The sequence below is a fragment of the Convolutriloba macropyga genome, chromosome 4, assembly GCF_964194025.1.
Source record: "Convolutriloba macropyga chromosome 4, txConMacr16.3, whole genome shotgun sequence".
NCBI lineage: Eukaryota > Metazoa > Xenacoelomorpha > Acoela > Convolutidae > Convolutriloba > Convolutriloba macropyga.
The window spans coordinates 56,831,738-56,854,517 of record NC_134471.1 but is presented as its reverse complement, the minus strand read 5'-3'; the positions used below and the strand labels follow the sequence as shown (position 1 = coordinate 56,854,517).

At 35.7% G+C, this 22,780-nt stretch overlaps 1 protein-coding gene across 1 annotated transcript in view; it reads right to left on the bottom strand.

Annotated features, from left to right (window-relative positions):
* Positions 1–5,204: 5,204 nt before the first annotated feature.
* The window catches only part of LOC142338546 (uncharacterized), a 139,996-nt gene continuing 122,420 nt past the window's right edge, over positions 5,205–22,780 (bottom strand). The window contains exons 6-10 of the mRNA XM_075388335.1: positions 18,531–18,670; positions 17,395–17,560; positions 11,887–12,002; positions 11,313–11,535; positions 5,205–5,404 (exon numbers count right to left, since the gene is read on the bottom strand). Coding sequence (XP_075244450.1) covers positions 5,331–5,404; positions 11,313–11,535; positions 11,887–12,002; positions 17,395–17,560; positions 18,531–18,670 — 719 coding nt within the window. The 3' untranslated portion in view covers positions 5,205–5,330. The remainder of the gene's footprint in view (positions 5,405–11,312; positions 11,536–11,886; positions 12,003–17,394; positions 17,561–18,530; positions 18,671–22,780) is intronic.

The window sequence follows — 22,780 nt, the reverse complement described above, 5'->3', positions numbered from 1 at the left end:
GTTTGCACGGTAAAGCACTAAAGCTAACTGTCAAGGGCATTAATACCGAGGAAGTAGTTGATACTAGGGTTGTTGAAGTTACTGTGAAACCAAGAGAACACCAGGATTTCGAACCATTTACCATCAACCCTTTCCCTAAAGAGTGTCTGAACGTCGGCTCTGATATGATTAATGTACAGGCCCTGCAAGAGACTTACCCACACCTAGCAGTCCTTGATCCCGTGACGTATTCCTATAAAGACATTGAGATGATATTCGGACAAGATGTCTATCATGCCATTCGCCCGTTAGAATACTTCTCTGCCGATGAGAAGCGTTCAACCGTTTCCGTACGCTTACTCATAGGTTGGGTCTTAAGCGGTCCGTTACCATCAAGTTCGTACTTTACCTCAACGGCTTTAAAGTGAATATCGAACATGACAATGAGTTAGCGAGTAAAGTAAAGTCATGGTACGACATTGAATCATTCGGGGCAAACAAGCAGGTCGATCCACGACCTGCAGCAGACGCAAGGGCTCACGAAATCCTTGAGAATACCACCGTACACAATGACCTGAGATACGATGTCGGAATGCTGTGGGCAGCAGACAAGACCAAGCTCCCAAGTAATTACTTCTCCTCCCTTGTGCAACTAAAATCTCTCGAAAAACGATTGGCCAAGGATGAAGACCTTAGAGAGAAGTATACTAGTACCATCAAGGAAGACCTAAAAAAGGGGTATGTAATTGAGGTTGCGGACGCTCAGAAGGTTGAGAGCCGGTCCGATAAAGAGTGGTACTTACCCCACCATCCGGTTTTAAACCCGAACAAACCGGGTAATGTGCGAAGGGTGCTCAATGGAGCAGCAAAATTTCATGGTGCCTCTCTGAATAAATCTTTGCTCACTGGCCCTGATCTGCTCCAAAACCTTATATACGTACTTCTTCGCTTCCGACAACATCCATATGCCGTCTCTGCCGACATCGAGGGAATGTTTCTATAGGTTGGTGTATTACCATCAGATCTACCATCACTTCGCTTTCTGTGGCGGGAGGAATCCACAACTAACGTTGCAGTATATCAATATACGCGCCAAATATTCGGGGCTAAAGACTCGCCCACCTGCGCCAACTATGCATTACAACGCACAGCGAGAGACAATGCCAAGTTTTATACCGAAGCTGCAAAAGCAGTCCTTGAAAACGTCTTCATTGACGATTACCTTGACTCAATGGAGTCTCCTGAGAAAGCCATCTATAGATCGAAGGAATTGGTACATCTTTTCCATCTCGTTGGGTTTAAATTTACAAAGTTTGTAAGCAATGTGCCAAATCTGGCTGACCTGATTGATGGTTCTCCTCAAACTACTGAGCCCACGGTTATTGTGTCATGTCAGGAGCATTCATCGCATGTGCTAGGGCTAAAGTTGGATCACACTAATGAGACTTTTTTGTGAGTAAAAGCGCTGGGTTCTAAGTCTTGTCTTGAAAGTCTTTGACCCCATTGGTCTTGTCGCACCGTTTACTGTCGGTGCTCGACTGCTCATAAAAGATATCTGGCGTGTCACTGGACAACAATGGGACGACGAACTTCCACAAGACATGGTTCAAAGATTTTTGGTTTGGAGTGCGGACTTACCAAAGCTTGATAACATCAAAATTCCCCGGATTTACTTAGTGGACCCTTTGATAATATAGAGTTGCATATGTTCGGTGACAGTTCCCAGGATATTTTCAGTGCGGTCGCATTCCTGCGAGCCCGAGTAAAAACTCCCACGGGCGAAGAAAAAACAGATTGCGTTTGTTTTGGGAAAAGCGCAAGTGGCGCCAATGAAAGTGATGACTGTCCGAAAACTCGAGTTACAAGCAACTCTACTTGCCGCTAGACTGAAAAGGGAAAATACACAAGCACTTACAGTAACTGTTAACCAAGTATTCATGTGGACAGACAGCACGACCGTTCTCCAATGGATTAACTCTAATGAAAAGCAACCAATCTTTGTTGCAAACCGAGTTTGTGAAATATTGGAGTATACCAGCGTTGACCAATGGAACCACGTCGCAACTAAAGATAATCCAGCTGGCGCTGGCACGCGTGGAATGTCCGCTGAGATTTTGCGACTAAGCGGTTGGGTCAAAGGTCCACATTTCGTAACTAATTCACGTTTCCCGTTTGTACCGAACAAAGACGTCATTGAAAACATCAAACTTGGCGTCAACCAAGCAGTCACTACAGAAGACACTGTATTTCTGACTACATCTGTCAAAAAACAGATAACTCCAGCTTCTTCATTATTTCCGTTTGATAAGTTTAGTTCTTATCAAAAGTATTTGCGCATTGTCGCATACGTTCTCCGGCTTTTGCCGAAAACGATGGTAGCATTACCGACCCTACTGAGCTTGACGAAGCCGAAAATATCTTCTTGACAATAAATTCGTTAAACGGAGTAGCCGAATTGCTCCACATTCACCGTTTATTAGTCCAAATGGGCTAATCCGTTCCTCGGGCCACATCAAGCGGTTAATGGATGTTGGGTTTAACGTAAAGTAACCAATCATCTTAGATGCACGTCACCCGTTTGTAAAACTGTTCCTTGAACATACCCACCTAAAGCAATTTCATCAAGGCGTTGAATACCTAAGATCAATTGTGCAGGGACACAATACAGTACTGAAACTAAGATCGTCTTTACGTTCCATCAAAGCACACTGCCGGAGATGCCGAGCATTCCAAGCTGTAACTATGCAACCAACCATGTCCAACTTACCTAAAGAGAGACTTGCTTACCAGTCGCCTCCCTTCACGAACACTGGCATTGACTACTTTGGGCCATTCTATGTTACTGTCCGCCGTACTACTGAGAAAAGGTGGGTCTTCATCTTCACCTGTCTCACTACTTGCGCTGTCCATGTCAAGATAGTTACCTCCATGGACACCAGTTCTTGTGTTATGGGAGTTGAGCGGTTTGTGTCACGAAGGGGTACACCTGCCATGATTTGGTCTGACAATGGCACTAACTTTATTGGAGCGGAGAAAGAACTCCAAGAAAGTACTGAAAAGTGGATTGTTGTCAACATTGCAGCTGAGCTCGCTCACAAAGGTATAAAGTGGAGGTTCAATCCACCCAGCGCACCACATCAAGGTGGCATCTGGTAGAGGTTGGTACGCAGTTTCAAGCGCGTGTTGTATACTATTCTTGGCACGCGTCGCCTCACGGCTGAGGTACTGTATACTACCTTTTGTCTCGTGGAGAATGCCCTCAATTCGCGTTCTTTAACACCCGTAAGCGCTGATCCGTGCGATTTGAACGCTATAACGCCAAACCACTTTCTTTTAGGGGAACACTCTACCGGTATTCCGTCTGTTGTCGGCAATAATGAGTTTGACCATCGCAGACGTTACGCTCGTGCGCAATCGTACGCTAATGCGATCTGGTTCCATTGGATCAGAGAGTATGTACCGACGCTGAACCGACGCTCTAAGTAGCAGACACCTGCCGAGCAACACCTTAAGACCGGTGACTTAGTTTGGTAGTTGAGGAAACCAACCCTAGAGGTTACTACCCAACCGCTCGGATTGTGGAACTCCGTTACCGCTCTGATAGCGTCGCGCGCTCTGCCGTTTTACGTACGTCGACCGGTTCACTCGTCCGTCCGCTTTTAAAACTTGTACCAGTTTTCCAAACATCTTCTTCCGGGCCGGAGGATGTTACGTAGTAAATAAAAGAACGAGTTTCAGCCAATCAGAATTGAGTATTTCTAAATAACAAAAAGGCATATGAATCGTTCCAAATAAGATTTAAATACGTTCTAATATACGTAGAAAATTACAAAAAAGTTCAAATAACCTGATTTTAAGTAAATATAACCACGATATGTACCGATTAAGGTGGTTTTTGGCTCAATATTTTTATGTTTTCTAAACAATTGTCGAACTAATACGAACCGATTTTGACGTCAATAACGTCAGACAAAACCAGCTAAATGAACATCAAAAAAGTCTTGCCGTCTAAAATCACTGGTTACTTTGTACGATTATGCTTACACGTTGTTATGCGTTGTATGTATACTTACACGTTGTTGAATTGAAACAGATACGGATTACAGTTTTACTGAGTTTATAAGAAGGGTCCACCGCAGCGGTGGGGGGGGGCAACAGTGGGGGTGGGGGAGGCATCATTTTCTAAGAAGCGCCCTGCACAACATAAGTAAAAATCTCCGAAACAGTCTCTGTGATTCGCACAATCTTAAAGTCAAATGAGCTAAAAGACTCTAAGAGAACTTAAAACTCACTGGGTGCTACCTCCTATCTCGTTTCTGAGGACGAAAAGTAAAATGTGTCTAAGCAAAAATTGGTGAAGCGAAAAAGCACAAAAAAGTCCAACGAGATTAATATGAAAGCTACAATCGTCATTTGAGATAGATTGTGAGAGATGAAACGAGAAAGCGAAGGAAAGAAACCCTAACCAGCAGAGAGAGAGAGAGAGAGAAAGAGAAAAAGAAAGAGAGCTAGGAATATTTTCCATGATGAGATTCGCAGCAGAAAAAATCTCTGGAGGTCTGTCATAAAGCCCGTGTGCAAGACTTGGCCAGTGAAATTTCCTTGGCCAGTAATGATCGTTAGACTCAGATAATGACCAAAATGTTCAAAATTCAGCAAAATCATGCTCAAACTACTGATTTTATTATCTCCACCACCTTTTCATTGTCTCAGACAATGCAGTATCCCCATTTCAAGCTTTAAACAGTTTCAGTGGATCATAAAGATCCATAAACTTGGAAAATGATAATAATTTTCTGAAAACTTGAAGAAATTTAAATTTTATCAAAAAACTGCTAAAACTTGAGTCATTAAAATTTTTATAACCATTCCATTAACTCCAGAAACTTTTTGTTAAACAGTAGAGGAGCCCCTGCGTCCGGTTTTTTTTCCACCACGTTCTAACGTCGCCTACCCTGTTCCACCAACGAGCGTCATTTTTGTGTACTGCTCTGACCTTAGCGGTGAGAGTAAACAGCGCCATCGTTTTCGTTTCTTGGGCCAGTTTTACACTAAACTGTTTGTCGAAAACTGATTGACCCCCTTCTTTGGTTTATTGGTCAATTCATAGTCAATCCCGACAGTTAAAGTCGGCACAAAAATCTTGATTCCTAAAATTGGTCAACCACGTTTTTTTTTCATAGCTCGACCTCTCAACCAGGGTCTCCTATAAAAGTAGAAACGAGTGTTATCAAATTGTATTTGATTATTTACAAAAAATTACAGAAGCGATGAAGTGTTGTATTTATGAATTTGGATGTGAGTCAACTTTGACTGCGTTATCAAATGCCAGATCGTAGTATATTTTGTGCTTATTCCGAGGTAGAGGTGATAATGAGAGCGGAAAGCACCACGAGGACCACAGACAGTGAACACCTGTTTGAGTCTGAAACAGAACAATTTGTATTATTAGAATGAGCTGGAACCAGATCTCTCATTACAGGCCACAACCATCACAAAAACTGTTTATTATTTTTTTTTCAATTTTAAAATTAAACTTCAGTTCTTTTCCTGCTTGCAATATTGTGACATTGTAGATTTACCTTCCCTTCACTGACATCCCGTTTGCTTACCTATTGATTACATTCATTATATAATAGGTCAACCACTAAACTAAATAATTTTGCCGATTTAATTTGAGAGCCAACTGCTTCTCATAACAGTTCCTGATGGTTTCAGCTAAAACATCACTATGTATGCTATGCTAGCAATTCGTTTAATACAAACTTTAGAAAACATACCATCTACAAAATTTTATTGGTTGGTTGAATGGATGTGAAAAATTAATTCTTGTTGATTGAGTGTCAACTAAACATTTCAAACATATAAATGTGTCAAAAATATCTTTGCCTCAATGTTAACTATGATATCGCATATGTAACTTATTAATTATTTAGTACAGAATGTTCGAAATAACATATAATTTTCGAAATGCTTATACCCACACACCCGGGTCGAGGTGTCACCGCTAAAAATCGATAAAAGATGTGAGATTTGCGGTGAAGTTGAGTAAAAAGTGTAAGATTCGCGCTCAATGCGATCAATGCGGTGAATAAAAAACTTTCAAGCGGTGAATTTTTTTTCACCGCTTATGTGGTGAAAAAAAATTTACCGCTAAAAATTGCAATACTTACAAAAATTCACCGCTAATTTTACAAAATTTCGTCATTGGAACAGTTTTTTTAAAAACATGCAAGAATGTTGAATAAGCAAAATGGTTGGGTCATTAAAAAACAAACTAAAATATTAACACATAAAATTAATAATAATAATAATAATAATAATAATAATAATAATAATAATAATAATAATAATAATAATAATAATAATAATAATAATAATTAATTTTGGTTCCTGCGCAATCGCAGCGGAACAGCATTAGGTCACAGCGGCCTGTTCTCAGATGCCCTTTTTCTTATTATTCCCCACATTTCAGACTGCTCCTTTATGAGCAGCATTGCTCTTTTTTTGGTGACTATGGCCACTTTTTTTGCAGCTGAAACTTTCGCGTGGTACCATCATTGCAGCCAACATTGGTCAGCCTATGGTCAACCTGAAGCTATCGTTAAGTAAATCCTCATCCTCACACAGACAGCTTCACGGAGGGAGGGGATTGATCTCTCAATCATTGGCGTGTGAATCACACACCTTACCTCTCGGCTATCACGCCACATATCTCGGCTATCACAAAATATGTCTGCAGCTGTCTGATTGTCATTGCCAAAAACCAGCTTTGGTTCTGGTTCAGGTAATGTAAAAATACGTTGCGGTGAAATTTCGTACAATCAGCGTTTTCTCACCGCATTTGTTTGGAGCTCTGAAAAAATTTTTTTTCACCGCATTCTGACGGTAGCGCTAAAATTTTTTTTCACCGCTTCGTGGTAGCGCTTAAAATTTTCTTTGCCGCATTCTGCTGGTAGCGTTGAAAATTTGTTTTTGACAGCTTATGCGGTGAAAAAATAATTTCACCGCTACGAGCAGAATGCGGTGAAACAATTTTTCAGTGCTACCACCAAGCGGTGAAAAAAAATTTCACCGCTAAAATCGCAAATCTTATACAAATTCACCGCTAAATTCAGCGCTTATCTCACGAAAATTCACCGCTATGAACGCATTCAACGCTAAAAGATGCGGGTGCTTTGCGGTGAAAAATGTTTTTTTTTCACTGCTATTCACCGCTAATCATGTTTTTTGACCAAACCTCGACCCGGGCATAGTTATGACGAAATTATGCGCATTGGGTCATTGAATAGCTTACATTACCACTATCTTGTGCCAAAACGTAAGGCTGTTTGGAGATTTCCTTCTTAAATTGAGGGGATGGACAAATACGAAGTCTGAAATTGTCAAAAATTTCAGTTTTGAGACTTTTCAGAGTTTTCATTAACTTCAAGATTATTGATTTTTTCTAGTTGGTTTTTTTGCGCCAATGGCTCATGTTCCTATGCAAAAAAAAGCTAATCAATCGGTTGATCAAAAATGATGTCATCCTTTGTCAAAATTTCTTCGGCAGTCTTTCTAATGTAAATAAGATGAGACGGGTCTTGAAACTGGTTTATGGAGTGCAATAAAACGGTGATCGAGAATATCAGTATTTTACTACCACAGAAATGAAAAAAAGTTTATGTCAGTTTTCTGATAAGTGTATTTTATATAATGAGCAGTTAAAAATCATTTTGTTTGCAAAAACAGCCAGTTTTCTTTTTTATCTTTTTGTTCCGACCCACTTGTGGGGGGAGGAACTATATACTCAAATGGGTTTTTTTTGTTCAACCAAATTAGGCCGATAGATACATTTATTGTAAAGAGTTGAGACTGGTATTATTAGAAAACCTGTCCAGCGTAGAGTGTGGAATAAAAAAAAACTAATTTTTGTTTTTACCAGCACTTATCGAGGTTTAAAGTTTTGTGAATAGTAGACGAACTTCCGTTCTGTTTATTGAAATTTTTCGTCCTTTCAACCGAAATTTTTTGCATTTTGCTAAAATATGTTAAAATTGTTAATAGCAATGATATTGTTTTTAATTTTAAGGTTGATATTGTTTTTAATTTTAAGAGATTTGCCGACTGGATGAATCCGAGTCTTTTGCTTGAAACTTTTGCTAATTTGTTTGAATGTGAGATTAATTTTTTATCAAAAATGGCTCCAAATACACTTTTTCCCTTTTTGTTTAAATATTCAAGAAGTATATTCCTAACATCTGCTGTAACAATCTAAGAAAACTTCAAAAAAGATAGTCAAACACTTGCCTTCTGTAGAAGTCTTTTGCAAATAAATTTTTGCCGGCCTTATTCGAAAAATTAACTCAATATTTTTTTATAAAACGCATCATCTAATTTTAGTTTATTGAAATAATTTTTTTAATTGAAATATTTTGCAAACATATGAAATAATTAATTCTTTTTGCTCGACAAGCAGCAAACTCAGGGCTAGGTTTGGTCACATCTTGGACTCTCACAATTAATAACTGTTCGGATTACATTTGGGCGCAGTCTTTTTCTGAAAATGTTACTAGAAATTTGATTTCAAATCAGAGTCCGATTAACTACAGAGCTTTTATACAACAAAATGAGGTCCACTTTTGATAAATATTTATAAATCATGTCTTCAGATAAAACTTCAGATAAATTTTCAAAAGGCTTTGAACATGTGCTTTTGTAGTTTTTAAGTGAATTTTTTGTGCTGCCTTCATTTTTCATTTTTTTGCAGCATCATGGCATCATTCTGTTTACCAAAGATCTGATTGCGTTTATTATAAGCTCTCGATGGATCTATATTAGGCCTTCTAGTGTTATCTAATGCCTGTTATCACTTTGAATATAGTTTTCAAAGTAATTTTCTGCAAAAATTTGAAGTTCGCCATTTTTTATGTTATTTATTCCCGCATGTAGCTGCGTCTCAGTATAAAAAGGGCAAAATTAATATAAGCAAGATAAATTATACACTCTATAGTAATTTATAGTCTTTATTGTGGTTGGTTTTATTTTTAAGTAATGGCTTCTTGGCTTTCTTACTACAAAATTTCAAAAAAACTTTGAGGTTGTTATTTTTCTTTTTTCAAGAAATCATATCAAAGAAAAATCACTTGACATTGAAAGTGCTTCTATGGAAGTTTAAAAGATTCTATTCGGTTTTTCAATTTCGAGCTATGCCTTTTAAAGACTTTCAATAATTATTTTATAGAAAATTTTGTTGTACTTACCAAATTTCCTCATTGTCGTCAACAAGTCACTTAGTCTCGTTATTGACAGACCTCATCAACTTATGATGCTCCAAACAAAATTCTTGCTGTTAATTTTGTTTTGGCCAATTTATTTAGATTTAAGAAATTTGTTTTAAATATTTTGTCAGTTTTCCTTACTTGTCAATATTTGTGGTTCTTTCGTTGTTTTTTCGCAACGCAACTTAAATTAATATGGAAATTTTGCAAAAAAAATCCAAAGAAAATTAATCAAAAATCCGTACTTGTCAAATTTAACTAAATATTGGTTTTTCATGGGTTTTATAGTTTTAAAGGCTTCAACACTCTGATTTCGACAAATTGTTTCAGAAATTTTGAGTTATGTTGGTATTTTGTGTTTTTATTTGCTCTCACTAATGAATAGCACAACTGACTTCTGAAGCAGTTGCAAATTAACCTGTTTTTGTTCTAAGTTGAAAGCTCAGAATTTGTTTGCTATTTAAAAAATGTTTAAGAAGTCAGTGGATTTTTGAGCTTTGTGACTTTTGTTTTAATTCTATCAATTTCTTAGCTTGGTCTCTCAAACGACCAATGAAGTTTCATCCTCAATCCAGTGAACAGGCTCCACTCTTTACATTGGTTTTAGTTTCAACTAATGCTTTCTTGGCCTCGGCAAAAGTTATTTTCATGAGAAAAGTGTTGTTTTTGGACTTTTTCCAATTGCTGTTCTTTTTTGTTTCCTTTCCACATTATCAAATAATGCGTTGGCCCCATTGGCGTAAACAAATGCACAATTGAAGATATTTAATGTTCTTTATGAATAACTTATGGTTTTCTTGGTGCTGCTTTCTTATTCAATCTAAATAGTTTTTTTTCGTTTTTGCCGTTCTTCTTGTAGCCGTCTGGCATATTACGAATAATGACGGGTCTCAATTGCCTCCTATGAGGTATAAATTAATCTTTTTATTAAACTCAGTTGAGACGTACTGTTTTTAGTCCAAAATTTTTTCGTTGTTTTCAAAATTAGAAGCGTATTTTTGAACTTAGGCCTTGTTGCTTGTCTTCATCGACCTGTTTATGAGTCTCATATTTTATCTAAAGTATTACGAATTAAATGAAAAAATATTAGCCAATCCGAATCGGGTCTTTAAACACGCACAAACATTGTACCAATTTTTGTATTAAACCAGAAAAAGTTCGTATAACCTAATTTTAAGTAGATATAACCACGATTTGTACTGATTAAGGTGGTTTTCGGCTTAATATTTTTAGTTTAGGTGAAGAATTGCTGACCGATTATGAGCAAATTGTTACCTCAATGACATCAGATTAAAAAAAAAACATGTCAAAAGAGCATCAAAACGACTTTGCCGTTTAAACACTTGTGGTCTTGATCGTAGTAATGCTTACACGTTGCTTTATGTTGTTTGAAAGAATTGAATATAACCGAAAAAGTGCTTTTCACCTTTAATATGATGAAATACAGGTTAATTTGTTTAGTTCAGGTTTTATCTAATTCCATTTTCATTCTGTTATGGTGTGTTTTTTTTTTAAAATATGGACATCGAGTTTTCACTTAGTTATTTGTTGAACGATGTGTGAAGTTTGCTTAAGAATTCAAACGTAAGCAAACTTATCCAGGCTATATTACACTGCTATGTCTACAACCTAGTTTGGACGAAACACAGGAGAACGTGCCAATAGTGGTCCAATAGCGCTCTCCCGCAAACAATTTAGAAAACGTATTTGTACAATTGGTTCCAAAGATGCTGGATGATTGCTGGAATCAAATTGTGTATTTTTAAAATATTAGTGCAATCTTAGCAAATTATCACGAACAATTAATCCAGCATCTAGAGCAAAAATTGGATTTTTATAAATATGATAAGAATCAAAGTTGATGTAATTTTACTTCAAAGAAAAACCTAACTCAGCGTAACTGCTCATGTAAATCTGCCTTTCCATGAGTTGCTTCAATTTAAGCTAACTTAACTTAAACTTTACCATAAAAGTTAAGACTTCACTGCCCTAACAAAAACCCTAACTTTATCCATAAAATTTTATCAACTTTTTTAGTGCCTGACAAATACACGAGACAACTTGGAAGCTAACTTGATTTGTCATCATATCCATCACATTCCTCCCCTGAAGTCAAGTTCAGTTGAAGAAACTCCGCCACACCATCAAAAATGCCAACTTGAACATCATAATTCTTTTCGTTCAAACGGTTTTGTGTCACAGAACATTCATGAGTATTCTGCGTAGATCCATTGTTGCATATATCTTTGAAGTTGTGCCGAAACTCACCAACCAGCAAATTTGAGCATGAAGTAATCTAAGAATGACTACATTTAGTTTTATGTGTTTTGGTCCTGTCATTGTATAGAATCGCAATAGTTTTTTTTCGAAAAAAAATAAACTAAATAATAACCAAACGCTAAAAGATACTTGAAACAAAATATGTTATCTAAAAACTCTTTGTAATTTTATAGCTTTATTATGGCATATTTAATTATTAATGGCTGCTCTTATACCGTCAGTCTATATTAGCCATGGAAAAATGGGCAATTAGTTTACATAGACTAATGGGCCCCAAAAACATAGGGAAAGCGAAATTTTTTGATTTGGACGGCAATCATATAAGTATTAAAAGAGTTACGGAGCAAAATCTTTTTGCAAGACTTACCCTTAAGACAAAATATGCACTCGATTCAATCCTTGACAAATTGTTCTGGATTTCTACATGCAGCAAACATTGTCTGTCATCATTGCATTCAAAGGTTCCAAACACAGAGATGTTAGCTAAAACTAGTCGTCAGATTATTCCAAATTTCTGCAATATTGAGCTCTTGAAATGCGTTTTTACTACCTCTATTGAACATTATCTTTTGATTGTTCGAATGAGCGTGTTATTTATGGTGGTGGTGGCGGTGAAGGTGGTGCTTGTGGTTGTGGTGATGGTAGTGGTGGTGGCGGTGAAGGTGGTGCTTGTGGTTGTGGTGGTGGTGGTGGTGGTGGTGGTGGTGGTGGTGGTGGTGGTGGTGGTGGTGGTGGTGTTGGTGGTGGTGTTGGTGGTGGTGGTGGCGGCGGTGGTGGTGGTGGTGGTGGTGGGGGTGGTGGTGGTGGTGGTGGTGGTGGTGGTGGTGGTGGTGGTGGTGGTGGTGGTGGTGGTGGTGGTGGTGGTGGTGGTGGTGGTGGTGGTGGTGGTGGTGGTGGTGGTGGTGGTGGTGGTGGTGGTGGTGGTGGTGGTGGTGGTGGTGGTGGTGGTGGTGGTGGTGGTGGTGGTGGTGGTGGTGGTGGTGGTGGTGGTGGTGGTGGTGGTGGTGGTGGTGGCGGCGGCGGCGGCGGCGGCGGCGGCGGCGGCGGCGGCGGTGGTGGTGGTGAACCATCACCATCACCATAACCACCGCCACAACATTGACTACCACCGTGACGATGACCACCACCACCTTCAACACCACCACAACCACCACCAACACAACCTCTAACACCTTCACCACCAGCAAAAGCACCACCACAACAACAACTCCAATCACCACCACCACAACCACCAACAAAACCCCAAAACCGCAATCACCACCACAACCACCTTCATCACCACCACCATCACAACCACCATACACCACCAAGTTCGGGTATTTTTCAAAAAAATTGGTTTCTGGATTGAAAAAATTGCGTGAGATGCAAGCCCCTAAACAAATTGAACAGTGCAACATTAGCGGGCTGAAGAGACTCGACACTTACAAGAAAGCGAGACAAAACACAACAAAATCAGATAACAGGAATTATGACCAAACCACAACCTCTATTCTTTTGTAACAAAAAAACTAGTCACAATCTAAACTAAGCAGTATAATTTTGTGCAGTATAAGCAGTATAATAAAAAATAACAAAAGAGCATAATTTTTACGGCAAGAAATTTTAGGGCAAGAATCATTAGCTACCAATTCAGACAATTAAGTAGATACCTCAAAAGGAAAATCATTGAGTCTCTTCTTCAGAGTATATCATACGACTACAAAAAAAGACAAATGCTGTAAAAAAATATCATTTAAATTTGTATGAAAATGGTGTCGAAGCCGTGAAAACCATAAACTATTCACTAAAAGCATTATATATGTTCAGTGAAGCCCTCTTTCGTTGCCTAAAATGTCATATGTAACCTCAAATTCTTATGATACTGTGACAACACTACAAAAACACCAAAAAAGTGTTATATACATAAAATACAAAAAATGTATGGAAACTCACATAACAGAGTCAAAGAACAGTTTCATAAAAGATAAATTTAAATTGATGACTAAAATTTTTTCACTCAAAAACAAATGCCTCGCGCATGTGCAGGGAATAATCTAAAAGACTTCAGAAATGAGATTTAAAAAAGTGGCAGAACACAATTCTCCATTTTCTTTAAAACAAAAAGTTTTGACATAACACCATACACTTTAAATTAAGAAAGATTTTCATAAAAAAAATTGAAAATCCTTAAAAACGAGTTTAAAGTGTCAGACTTTAGTTAGACTGAGCCATAGGACCAGAAATAGACACAAATAAAATCCAAGTAGCCATCAAAGATTCACATACAATTATTAAACAAACACTTTTGTAGCGATAAAAACCATTAGCATTTCACTTAATATATATATATATATATATATATATATATATATATATATATATATATACGTAAATAAATATATATATATATATATATATATATATATATATATATATATAAATATTCGTTGAGTTTCTTTAGCCCTCAATAAAAAACCTCCGTAAACAGGCCGTCACTTGAGATTATTTTGGTCAGTAAGCAACCTGACACAAACAAACATGTGGAAATTATTTTAAAAGAGACAGCGCCCGCACAATCCAAATTCCATTGTAAACGTCACGATTTGACCATAACTAATTCTGCTATTGAAAACTGTCCATTGAAAGCAATTTACTGTCTCAAATGTTAGTGAATAATGTTAATTAGTTAAGTTGACAAAAAAGGGTACAATTTTTTTTGAGAAATTATTCATTCCTTAACACTCCTCTGAAACCAGCGTAAAATAGCCTTCTGAAGAGTATAAGTAGTTTGAGTTAACAAGTTTTCGGTTTGCACTATTGACAAATTCTGAAAGAAAAGTTGACTAGAGTGTTGTATTTGGTGACGTTTTTGATGAAAAACAACTGAATTTTGAGAAAATTTTGCTAAAAAAAGCAAACAGTTCAACAACGCTTTGGTCTTTATAGGTAAAACAAAAAACTCTATAAATAGCAATTTGAACAAGATTTTAGCAAATTATGCAGAAAATTTGGGCACAAATGCGGAAAAAGTGAACCAAAGCCCCGGAAGTGAATCAAATATTCGTAAAAAGATTTGAATCCAGGTAGCCATCAAAGATTCACATACAATTATTAAACAAACAGTGTTGTAGAGATAAAAACCATTAGCATTTCACTTAAAAAAAGATATATATATATATATATATATATATATATATATATATATATATACATATATATATATATTTATATATATATATATATATATATATATATTCGTTGAGTTTCTTTTGCCCTTAATAAAAAATCTCATTAAAAAGGCCGTCATTTGAGATTATTTTGGCCAGTAATCAACCTGACACAAACAAACATCTGGAAATTATTTTAAAAGAGACAGCGCCCGCACAATCCAAATTCCATTGTAAAAGTCACGATTTGACCATAACTAATTCTGCTATTGAAAATTGTCAATTGAAAGCAATTTACTGTCTCAAATGTTAGTGAATAATGTTAATTAGTTAAGTTGACAAAAAAGGGTACAATTCATTTTTTTTGAGAAATTATTCATTCCTTAACACTCCTCTGAAACCAGCGTAAAATAGCCTTCTGAAGAGTATAAGTAGTTTGAGTCAACAAGTTTTCGGTTTGCACTATTGACAAATTCTGAAGGAAAAGTTGACTAGAGTGTTGTATTTGGTAACGTTTTTGATGAATAACAACTGAATTTTGAGAAAATATTGCTAAAAAATAAGCAAACAGTTCAACAACGCTTTGGTCTTTATAGGTAAAACAAAAAACTCTATAAACAGCAATTTGAACAAGATTTTAACAAGTTATGCAGAAAATTTGGGCACAAATGCGGAAAAAGTGAGCCAAAGCCCCGGAAGTGAATCAAATATTCGTAAAAAGATTTGAATCCAGGTAGCCATCAAAGATTCACATACAATTATTAAACAAACAGTGTTGTAGAGATTAAAACCATTAGCATTTCACTTAAAAAGATATATATATATATATATATATATATATATATATATATATATTCGTTGAGTTTCTTTTGCCCTTAATAAAAAATCTCATTAAAAAGGCCGTCATTTGAGATTATTTTGGCCAGTAAGCAACCTGACACAAACAAACATCTGGAAATTATTTTAAAAGAGACAGCGCCCGCACAATCCAAATTCCATCGAAAAGTCACGATTTGACCACAACTAATTCTGCTATTGAAAACTGTCAATTGAAAGCAATTTACTATCTCAAATGTTAGTGAATAATGTTAATTAGTTAAGTTGACAAAAAAAGGTACAATTTATTTTCTTTGAGAAATTATTCATTCCTTAACACTCCTCTGAAACCAGCGTAAAATAGCCTTCTGAAGAGTGTAAGTAGTACGAGTCAACAAGTTTTCGGTTTGCACTATTGACAAATTCTGAAAGAAAAGTTGACTAGAGTGTTGTATTTGGTGACGTTTTTGATGAAAAACAACTGAATTTTGAGAAAATTTTGCTAAAAAATAAGCAAACAGTTCAACAACGCTTTGGTCTTTATAGGTAAAACAAAAAACTCTATAAATAGCAATTTGAACAAGATTTTAGCAAAATATGCAGAAAATTTGGGCACCAATGCGGAAAAAGTGAACCAAAGCCACGGAAGTGATTCAAATCTTCGTAAAAATTTAATTCTCGATAGCTCTTCGGAGAAAACTATATTTCTATAAAGTTTTTTAAGAAAAATTATATAATTTCTCTCTATGATGAGTATATTAATTGACTGTACGAAAAACCAGTTAGCTGTGCGTTTAGCTCCTCTCGCTCTCACGTGGGTCGTAACAACTATAAAGGGGTTGCTATTTGTACCTAACTTTGGCTTCTCATAGAATGCGACTATTTTGATAGACATATTTAGCACCTAACAAAAATTCAACAAAACCCATATTCAACAAAACATTAGTCCTTTCATGCAGATTTCGGTAGACAGATTTAAACTTCACACTCTCAAAAACTTGTACAGAAGAGGAAACAGAAAATCTTCGAACGACAATTGCGAAATATCGACCTGAATTGTAGGAGGTTGCTCCAACCTGCCTTCACTCCTGAGATTATACGCTACATTGATGCTCTCAGAGTGCACAAAGTTTCTATGACAAAACAAACAAGATTTCAAAGAGTCATACACTCTGCTTCTGACAGTGAAAAATGGCAAAATAAGTCCCGATTAAAATATTTGTCGTCAAACCCTTCAGATTAAAATTCCATGTAGGCGACGAAACATCTATCACGTGTAAAGCAAAAAACTCGCACTACTGTGACTCTGCGTTGAAACAAAATATCAGGATTTTGTACTCTTTATCAGCGGAAAAATTTCAGGGGAAAAAAACTTACCATAGAAAATAAAAACACAGGAACATTATAAAATTTAAATTTTGTAAAATTGAGTGATTTTCAGTTCACTCGCAAGTGTTTTCGAATTACAGTCAGGTATGTTAAATTGTCAGGTATTTTGAGTTTGAGCTTCATTGTTTTGCACTGAAATGTTTATAAAGACTTTTTGAATAGAAATTTATATTGCAGGAATAATGATAGTTTGTGCCACCATGATTCAACTGGCATATTTTAATTGCTTGCATAATTTTGGAACCTGCAACAAAATTAAATTATACCCCATTTTTGAAAGTTTTGGAGAAGTATCATGCAAATGCTTTTCTCATAATTTTTTTTGCATAATTGCGCTTTCTTTTTTTTTTAAATAAAAGATTGTATATGAATCACTGTTTAAACGGACCTTTGAGTCATCTTTTAAATGAGCTAAATGTTATTTAAAACCGATCCCTGAGCCCCTTTTTAAGTAGATTTTCATCTCCGCAGAGGCTTAGTTTTAATGTTATTGTGTGATATATCATGTGCGATTAAAATCTTGCTTGTGAAGTCGACTGTGATGTTAGGTGCCACGTTTTCATTTTCAATGAAGTTGCCATCCTGGTATGTGTGATTTGAGAAGGCGTACACCTCAACAAAAGCATCCAATGATGTGTTGACATTGGACCCAAGGTCAAGGCATGTTACTCCAGCAGCAGAAGCAGAAACCTTAAACACTTCCAATTCTACTCACTTCATCAAAACCTATGCCAAGAAAAACTTATCTTTAAAGTTTTTTAAAGAAAAATTACGATTTTTGCACTCACAGTTCAACGAATAAATAATGTAATGCGTGGGACAAAATCATGAAAAAACTAAAGCATGAGTTGGAATTTCCAAGATTGGAAACAAAAGAAAAACTCAGAACTTTGAATTCTTCCGTCAGTCGCAGAATGTTTTTGAAGTATTGTTTTAATTGGCTCGAAAAAGGGGTCTGAAATTGCATCTCAGGACTGCTTTGTCTACATCTCTGCCTCTATGCTCTACTTCTACGATGTCATCATGCGCCCTTCAAGTGCTTAAAATTCTCTTTATGTTATGAACCATGAACAGCATCCAATGTAAAATTCGATCACAAATGCCAACGTGTTGTTCAAGACTACATATTCAAGACTTGAGCTCATAAAAGATTGAAAATAAGATTTTTTTCTTAGAAATTAACCCTGCAAGTCTTTTTCAATTCTATTTTGAGTGAAAGATTTGACTTTTCAACGAGTCCGTAATGATCATGAGGTAGCCTCGGATTACACCGGAGTTAGCAAAAGGGAGAAAATACTTTCCCCATCTGATGGTTAGTTCCGTTTTTTTCAACCATCTGATTGTTGAAAAATCCGGTTTTTTATGTAAACTAGTTGTACGCATGGATCACTCGATTATAACGTGGATCACTATTTCAGTTATGTAAAGGATAATGATTTGTCTCCGATTTTTTGTAGTAGAAAATTTTAGCGTTCTTGCTCCTTCCGATTCTCTTGAGCTTTCAAATAAAATCACGTGTATTTTTTATATTGCTGCCAGAAACGTCGGATGATATACCAGCAAAACTTTCATTCAATTAGAGGGCAATTTATTCACCAATAAAAATTCGCTGGGCGGAGGATTTAACAACATTAATTGTTGTTTGCTCATATATGATTACCGATTTTGAGTGGTCAGAGACAACATTTCCTTCTTGAATCAGCTTGATTTCCATAAAGTTCGAGTGTAGAATTTCCCAAATCACGCAAAGAACCACATCATTTGTAAATAGCACGTCAGCCGACATAATTGCTGCAGCACCTGCAAAGAAAAACAAATAACCTAAGATGGCTTTCCCGGAGGTTGGTGGCAGAGCAAATCAGCGCTGAATCAGTCTAAAGACATTCTGTTTTTTAGGGTGGCCATTACTCTGTTCATGTCACTATTTACACTGGCTAGTCTGATTTTTGAGTAAAATTTACTTAATGAAAATTAATATGTTCAGCTTAACTCCCGCCAACAAGGTTTGATTCATATGCGACTCGAACCTCCGCATGGGTACTTGTAACATTTAATTTTCGTAGCAAGTCGTAACCACTCAGCGAAATGGTCTTTGTTGTAATTGCCTACAAACCAGCTTAAATATAAATAGTGTGTATACTACTATATTATTTACTAGTTAAACGCTACAAAAGTATGACATTACTCTGCCCAGACTTATATTTGGGGTATGAGTAATTTTCAGACTATGCAGGATAGGTTTAGCCTGGGCGAACTCTATGACCTCAATTTAGTCATAATGAACAAAAACTGCAAATAAAGAAACTTAAAATGTTCTGGAGATACAATGTTTCAGAACTGAATTAAGTTTTTACTCTTGAAATATTCCGGTTCAGCGCTGAAAAGCTCTGCGACTCAAGTCCGGGTTGGTACAAAATACCTCAGTGAAAAAAAAACACAAAACTTCAAATTCACAGTGGCAATTCAAAATGTCATAAACGGAGTCCAAAAGTGGTTGCAAAAAAATATTAAAAAATACGACAAAGTATATTCCGCCCAAACTTTGAAAAAAAAAACTTCAGAAATACTAGATGAAAAATAGAATACTAGATGTGCTCAAAAAAATTTTAGCTCTTTTTTTGCTCCTACCCACATTACAGAGGGAGGAACTATATACTCAAACGGGTTTTTTTTTGTTCAGTCAATTTTGGCCAATCGCTATATTCACCGTAAAGGGTTGTGTGACATATCATTAGAAAGCCCGCCCAGCGTAGAATATATAACTAAAAAGCTCATTTTTGAATTTCACTTTTTCACCAGACTTATCGAGGTTCAAAGTTTTGTGAAAATTTGACTGGTTTTCGCTGTTGTTGCTGTTCACAACTTCAGTTATTTTGTGAAATTTTTTCGCCAATTTAGACTTAAAACTTTTAAAAACTTTCAAAAAGGTAAGCAAGAAAAATTTTAAAAAGTTTGCCCTGGAAAGAGTTTTGCTGAACCGTCTCATCTGTTTTTTGGCTAAAATTGTCGGTATATTGTTTAATATGCAAAATTTTTCTCATCAAAACTGAAAAAAAAATTTTACTCCGTATCGTTAAAATTAACTGGTTTAACACACCTGAAAACTGCTGACAAAAACTTTGTTAACTCCAAAGAAGCTCAATTTTACTGTTGCATTCTCCTAAAAGGTTCTTGAAATAAAAAATGTTGTTTCCTTTGCTAATTTGACTCTATTTTTATACTTAATCCTTGACTTATTTTTAATATATTGACTTTAGTATTAGTAGAAAGGCTTGTATTTTAAAAGGGGAACTGACTCATCATTACAATCCCGAAAGGTCTTTTTTCAGGTTTCCTTTCAAAAACTTGTAAAGAATCTTTACAATTTTTTTGTGAGTGGCGAAGTCTCTTATTTTTTTGTGAATTTGGTGTTGTAAAATTTTTGGCAAAAAATTGGTGAGGTGAATAAATCAAAGTTTAGAGTTGAATAAAATCAAATATTTGAGATATTTTACAAAATTTTGAATCCTTTTTCTGAGATGAATGAAGCGCTGAAAAAGCAAAAGTGACTAACCTGATGGAATAATGAGGTAAAAGTAGAAAAAATCCTTTTATTTGATCAGTTTTGATACAATGTAAGATATTGTTTTGAGTCTGAGACCGCACAAGTGGTTTTAGTTTTATGGGATTGATTGCCCATATGTTTGATTTAACAAGTAACTGAGAAGTAATAAAAATTTAACAAGTAACTGAGAAGTAATAAAAAGTAATAAACTTCGAAGGAATTTTCGCTTAAAAATTTGACCTGAAAAGATTACTTGAGATTGAGTGGATGATAAGATTATGTAAAAACTGAAGGAAAAATTAAAGAAAAATTAAAATAAATGTCTAAAAATTGCTTTATAAATTGGTTTTATGTGATCAGTTCTCTCTCGAGAAACGCGTACTATACGGGCCAATTCAATGTTTGTGATGTTAATGGCGAGGCAAAATTTAATAGAGCGTTATGGGTGTATTTTTGAGGTCATTTTCCGCAAAAACCTCACAAAATTTGGTAATAAATACAAAAATTGGCATTTTCTGATGGTAAAGACCGCAGAAAAATTTTTTTTCACCGCCAAAAAGCAGTTTCATAGATTTCAAAAAATGTGAAAGACTAAATACTGTTGAGGAATCGGGTGTATATTAAATGTTTTTAGTCATATTATTTACCTACCGTTTTGTCTTTGTTAATGAAATAGGTCGAAATTATGCAAAAATTAGTGATTCTTGAGCAAAGAATGTAGAATGAATTATAAGAGTATAAAATAATAGATATAAAATTACAAAATGTACATGAAATATAATAGTGAGGAATAACGCTCCGGAAATGTTTTTGTGGTATTGCTTTTTATTTTCGATTCAATTTTAGCTGCATTTCCTAAAGTTTGCTTACAGCGTGTTGTTGCCACTTAAAGTGTGTTTGTTTTCCTCGACGGAAACCACGAAAAAATTGAAGTTCATTTTAAACAGAATTTGATAATTGAAAAATCTTAGTGATCTGGAATTTAAATTACGGAGTACTCTGCTTCCAGAAAGTGAGCTTTGTAAAAGAATATCAACACACAACATACATAATGAGAAAAGCATTGTATTTGAGGCAACTTCCATACTTCAGATCGATTTTTCATTTCCTTTATGCAAAACAATTGCTGATAGTTGGAGGCCTCTAGCGTCTCAAATCATCAAATGGTTTGTTTTCAGGTGTACAGGTTAATGTATCATCGACGTTGGCAGCTGTTGGTGGTTCACATAAAACTTCTGGGCTCTCAATATCTGTTTTCTTTTACAAACGCTTTTGACCAGATCAACACGTCTCTAGTAGCCTTCTAGATTTTCTTATAAAATTTTTTCACGTCATAACCGTAACAAAGTTTCCGTACCATCGTGTCCAGTGTGTCCGGATCAAATGTAAACTCTCTGACATAAGACGTCACAAAATCCAGCATGTATTGAGCTTCTTTCTTGAGAACTTTCTCAATTGAAAAGATTTGTCAATATCGAAATTGACCTTAGGCAAAGGCATGTGAATTACTGTGGCACAATCATCTAACTGATAATATTGCCGTACATATATCACAGGTTTGTTTTCTGTGCGTCTCATAAGCAATTGTTCTGCTGTCAATCTTGTTGAGCATTGATTCAACCTTTAGAATGATGGCTAGAGGAGACATAAGGCTCAAAAAACTTTTTGTAGTAGCAAAACATTGTACAATAATCAAACAAAAAGAAGTTGTTTAATTCTTTTAACAGTTCTGCTTAAAAAAATAAGAAGTGAAGCAAATGATGGCTTAAATCAAAAACAATAAAATAATTATTCGGTGATAAATTTATTCTAAGGCCTGTACAATCATTTCGTTCCGTTTGCGTTATAAAAGAGTAAGAAACTGTAACACAAAAATATAATACACACCAATTCCTATGTTTTATTTTAACCTCAGAATAGTGTTCATTTCAACGTTTCCAGTCTTTTCGTGCTTGCTGTGTTGCGTGACAACGCCTAATTTTATTACTTTCTTAAGTAGAGTGATGAATAATGCATGTTGTTTAAATACCAAACAGCATGGTTATCAGGCATGCTATGTAGATCGAATAGATTTTAAAGATTCGTTGCTTAACTATATCTTTGTGTTAACATGCGTTCTCGCAAAAAGTTGCTATTTAGCATAGGACGAATTTACTTCAACATATACTGCAAACAATGTTTCTTACACTGTCCTTTTCAATAAGCGTCAAAACAATGTGTACTCAGTTCTTTTACGCTACCTGTTGCGCCTGAAAACTACTCGAATACATGTAATACTTCAATCTCAACTGTACTAAACAATATAACGTATTTTTAATGTTATGCGTGTACATGTTTGTGTTGTGGGTTTGTGTCTGTGTGTGGTG